Source organism: Molothrus aeneus, chromosome Z, assembly GCF_037042795.1.
Source record: "Molothrus aeneus isolate 106 chromosome Z, BPBGC_Maene_1.0, whole genome shotgun sequence".
NCBI lineage: Eukaryota > Metazoa > Chordata > Aves > Passeriformes > Icteridae > Molothrus > Molothrus aeneus.
In genome coordinates this window covers 8,988,662-8,993,321 of record NC_089680.1, presented here as the reverse complement: position 1 = coordinate 8,993,321, position 4,660 = coordinate 8,988,662, and the positions used below count along the sequence as shown (strand labels likewise).

Sequence of the window (4,660 nt, the reverse complement as noted above, 5' to 3'; positions counted from 1 at the left end):
AGCTGGGCTCTGCACTGGAGCTGCATTGGCCAGGGCACACAGGGACATGCAGTGGCACAGTACAAAGCAGTATAATATGTGTTTGCTTGAGTGTGGGAGAGGGGAATAAGGTCTGTTTTCCATAATCCTTGCTTTAAAATAGAGACACTTTTCCCCAGCAGTTTTGCAATGCAATTGAGGCCAAGCGTGCACCAGGGGCAGGATCCCAAGGTGCACACCCGGCTCCTGTTCCTGAGTCCAGGGATGCAGCCGGGGTGGCAGCAGTCAGTCCTTGGCCAGAAAAAGAGGATGAGTCTCAGGTGCCCTGCTCAGATTTGGGGATTTCTCGCAGATCCACGGGTAGGGTTTGTCGCATGGCTGATTCCACATTTCCCCGTCGACTAGTGACCAGCAGTCTGGAGTATGGTGTTTCCTAGGAAAGAGGGCAGCAGTGACAACCTCCTCACTGTGGACACCACTTCCCAAAGATCCCAGTGCTGCTGGGGCAGGCAAGGCACCTGGCACAGAGAGCAGGAGGAGGAAGTGTCACATTCCTCCTCCTGCTCTTCTTCTCTGCCACTTGGATATTTGGCACTGCACCCCAGAGCTTGGCTCTATCCTCACCCCCCTCCCTTGGGGCACTGCTCAGGGGAGTCCATCAACCCTTCTATTGAGGGGTGTCACAGGGGCAAAACAGCACCTTTCTAGTAAGGCAAAAAGGCAGGGGCTTGTGCCAAGGACTCTTGCACTTACAAGGAATGTTTGCTGTCCATCCACATAGGTCTCCTTGCCGCATAAGGAGGTTTTCCTCCAATCCAGTAGTACGCCTTAGATGCGTGCACAAAATACTAGGGGGGAGAGAAGCTGTCAGCCACCTGCTTCTTGACCAGCACTTGCCAGGTGCCCAGGAGCCCCAGGACTGGCTGTGCTTCTCCCATCAGACTGCCAGGATGGGAACCTGGGGCTCATGGTGCCACCCTGGGGCTCATGGTGCCACCCTGGCACCTCCACAGATACTGCTGCAGCTGGCCCCGTGTGGCACTGCCCATCACCACCCTCCTGGGGTACCACAGCCCCCCTGCTCTGTACCGGCACTGTCAGTGGTGACCACTCATCTTGGACCAGCAGCTGAGCATATCTCCCTTCACAGTCTTTGTTGCTCTGTTCCCAGGTCTTGTTTGTCACCGAGATGTAGAGGCACTTGCTCTTGAAGAGTACCCAGCCCCAGGGGCAGCAATCTGGGGGCAGGGGCACAACTCAGGTGCTCATCCTTCTATGGATGCTTGGGGAGCTCAGCCTGGCTGAGTTCAGCCCCCGCATCTTCACAGCAGCGGCAGCAGCATCACCTGTGCCCCAACCCCGTCACGCTCTACCTGTGTTCACGCAGGCACGCAGGCTGCTCACAGCCCTCTCGCTGGTGTTGAGCTTCCCCTGCACCAGCTGCAGCTCCTCCTGCAACACAGCCAGCTTCTGCTGGGCATGCCCCAGCTCGGCATTCCTGCTTTTCAGCTCCAGCTGGCTGATGTTGCCCTCGTGCCACGCTCGCTGCAGCTCCTCTCTGGCCCACACCAGCTCCCGCTGTGTCTGCTCCAGGCTCTGCTCCTGTGCCCTCAGCTCCTGTGACAGGCGGCCCTGCTCGGCCTTGTGCTCACGGGAGGAGTCCTGCAGGCTGCGGGTGACCTGCCAGTCTGGGGACAGGGGGGTGAGCTGGGACATGAGCATGGGACCCTGCCTGGGGCATGCCTCTGGCAAGGGAGAGTGGGATAAGAGTATCTGGCTGTGGGTGGAGATTGTCCTGGGGGTGTCAGTGGGAAGGGAATGGAAGCCCCAGTGGTGGCAGGTGGAGGGGAAACATTGGAAGGCAGCGAGTGACAGTGGGAAGACAAGGAGAGTCAATGAGAAGGCTGTGGAAGGCAGTAGGAGGCAATGGGAAGGCATGGGAGGCAGTGGGTGGCAATGGGAAGCAGTAGGAGGGTTTGGATGGCAGTAGGAGGCAATGGGAAGCAGTGGGAAGAAAATGGGAAGGAAAAGGGAGGCATTGGGAAGCAATGGGAAGGCAACAGGAGGCAGTGGGAATAAAATGGGGAGGCAATGTGAGGCAGTGGGAGGAAGTGGAAGGAAGCGTGGGGCAATGTAAGACAGTAGGAAGTCAGTGGGAGGCAATGGGACGCAGTGATGGGAAGGTGGTCAGAGGGATTAGGAGGCAATGGGAGGCAGCAGGAAGACAGTGGGAGGAAATGGAGGCAGTGATGGAGAGTGGGAGGCAGTGGGAGGGATTGGGAAGCAGCGGAAGGCAGTGAGAAGGCAGTGGCTGGGCAGTGAGAAGACCGTGGGAGGCAGTGGGAGAGATCGGCAGGTAGTGGGAAGTCAGGGGCAAGACCACAGGAAAGGGTGGGAGGCAGTGGGAAGGCAATGGAAAAGCAATGGAAAAGACTAGGGGAGACAAGGGGATATAGTGGTAGGCAGTGGGAAAGGCAGTGGAGGCAGCTTGTGGAGGCCATGCAGGAGCCCCGGAGCCCAGCCCAGGCCTCCTCCCTGGCAGCCCCCGCAGCCAGTCCCTCACCCAGCCCAGTGCCCTCCCAGCCACCCCCACCCCTGGCAGCCACCGACTCACGGCAAGCGCCCAGGGCCACCACGGCCACCAGCAGCAGCAGCAGCAGGAGCAGGCTGGCTACCAGCAGCGCTGTGGGGACGCGCCATGGCCGGGTCCAGCGCCCTGCAAGAGAGGAGCACCCGCGGCATCACCCCGTGAGCATCATCACCCCGTGGGCATCATCACCCTGTGGGCATCATCACCCCCTGGGCATCACCCCCTGGGCATCACCCCTGGTGCCCTGCATCCCTGTGGCTGCTCCCGTCCCCACCTGGGCTGGGCCCTGCTGTCACCGGCCCCAGCGGTGACACGTTCTCGTAGGGACTGTCATCGTCGTCGGGCGCAGTGGACAGGGGCCGCGCCGCGAACTTCAGGTCGGCATAGACCACACTCTGGGCCATGCCCCGGGCAGCCCTGCAGGCTCTGCTCCGCTTCAAATGAAAACGCAGCTGGTTTCTGCAGAAGCAGAAGTGTGGCAAGGAGTGACAGAGGGGAAAGTACCGCCAGGGCGGTGGTGTCCTGCCATTGGCCAGGCACCACCATTTGGCTCCCCCTCCGTCCCCCAAAACGGCTCAGGGTCCCCTGGGACAGCACTGGGGTGGTGCAGCTTGGGGCTGGAACATGGGGCACAGCTGTAGGACTCAGCCTACAGAGAATTCATCAAATTTCCTGGGGCAGAGCAGAGCAGGTCTGGCTTCCATCTGGGAACAGGTAGCCCTGCTGCTGACTCCATCCAGGATGGAGGTTCCCTCTTCTTGGTGCTCTGCTCCAGGATCTGAGCATCACTGCCCTAATGCCTAAAAGAGACTTCCACACTGCAGCATGAACTTTCACTTCTCCTCTCATCATGGCCACATCTCTCCATTCTGCCACCAAATACACTGTGGAAAACCACATCCCAGACGCCGAAGGGTCATGATAAATGGCCCTGTTGCTCTCCCCTCATCCCCAGGCTGGTGCTTCCAAGCAGTAGAAGGCACACTGAGCAGTGGCCCAGTAAATCCCACTGGCCTTTCCCTGCATGTCCTCCCTGGGTCTGGGCCCCTGCATACCTAGGCAAACATGCTTCATTTTCTTCCGGGAGGTTGAGTAGAGGCTGCCCAACTTTTAGTTTTCTAAACCTCCTTCCTGTCCCCTTTGAAGCTGGCTTTGATTTTTTGCCTTTCGCCACTGAGGAAGAACTTCCCTTGCTCTTGCAGAGATGATGGACACTGGCTATATAACACTGTGCTCCACGAGCACCACTGTGCACCTCCAGTGCTGTCCCAGGGGCTGGTTTGTTCAGATGTGCCCATCTGACCATCTGAAAGGCAGTGGGAGGCAATGGCAAGGCAGTGGAATGCAGTGGGAAGCAATGGGAGGGTTTGGGGGCATGCCTTCTGAAACCTGCCCTTCTCTGGATGCAGTTCAGTAGAGACCTCTGAGACGCTGGGGGCCTGGAGGGACCAAGAAGGTGTTGTGAATGCTGGGATTGTGGTCTTGGGAAGGGAAGGCAAAGGGGACATCACTGATTTTTGTAACTCTCTGGGGCTGTTTTGGAGCAATCCCAAAGCTGGGGTCTTCTTTGGAAGGGAGCAGGGAGGGGATGAGAGGTAGTGGAACAAAATACATCATGGGGAAATTCCTATTCTCAGAGGCTGGGAGGGGAAATCACTATCTGTGAAGACCTCCAACTCCATGGAGCTGTCCACACAGCAGTTTGCTCCTGTTTTCAGGATTGCCCTGCTCTGCCCCACAGTGCACAGATTTGGGTCCATCCTTTGCTGTGCCCCTGCTGTGACACCTGGCTGTGCTGCCCTCACCCTGCCCCTGTGCCTAGGGAGACCATGAGCACTTTTAGGGCGTGGGAGGGGACGGTCTGGTGTTTCTGGGACCAATGAGAGGGTGCTGGTCCCCGCAGCCGTGCCTCACTAGTCCCATCTGCTACAGTGCGGAGCAAACTTCTGCTTCTGCAGATGCTGGCTGCACTTCTCCTTTGCACCTCTGAGAGACTGCACAGTCACCGGGAGCAAAGGGGACATCTCAGAGAGGCATCCCCAGGGCGGAGTGGGAGCCAGCGAGGCTCAGGGCTCACCCAGTGCTCCCCAC

General features: G+C 58.7%; 1 protein-coding gene across 1 annotated transcript; it reads right to left on the bottom strand.

Moving 5' to 3' along the window:
- Positions 1-264: 264 nt before the first annotated feature.
- On the bottom strand, positions 265-2,973 carry LOC136569352 (B-cell differentiation antigen CD72-like). The gene is made up of 6 exons (XM_066569746.1): positions 2,844-2,973; positions 2,594-2,695; positions 1,353-1,667; positions 1,069-1,217; positions 734-827; positions 265-398 (listed from the first exon to the last, which is right to left on the bottom strand). The coding sequence occupies exons 1-6, from the start codon at positions 2,971-2,973 to the stop codon at positions 265-267; spliced, it is 924 nt and encodes a 307-aa protein (XP_066425843.1).
- Positions 2,974-4,660: the final 1,687 nt, after the last annotated feature.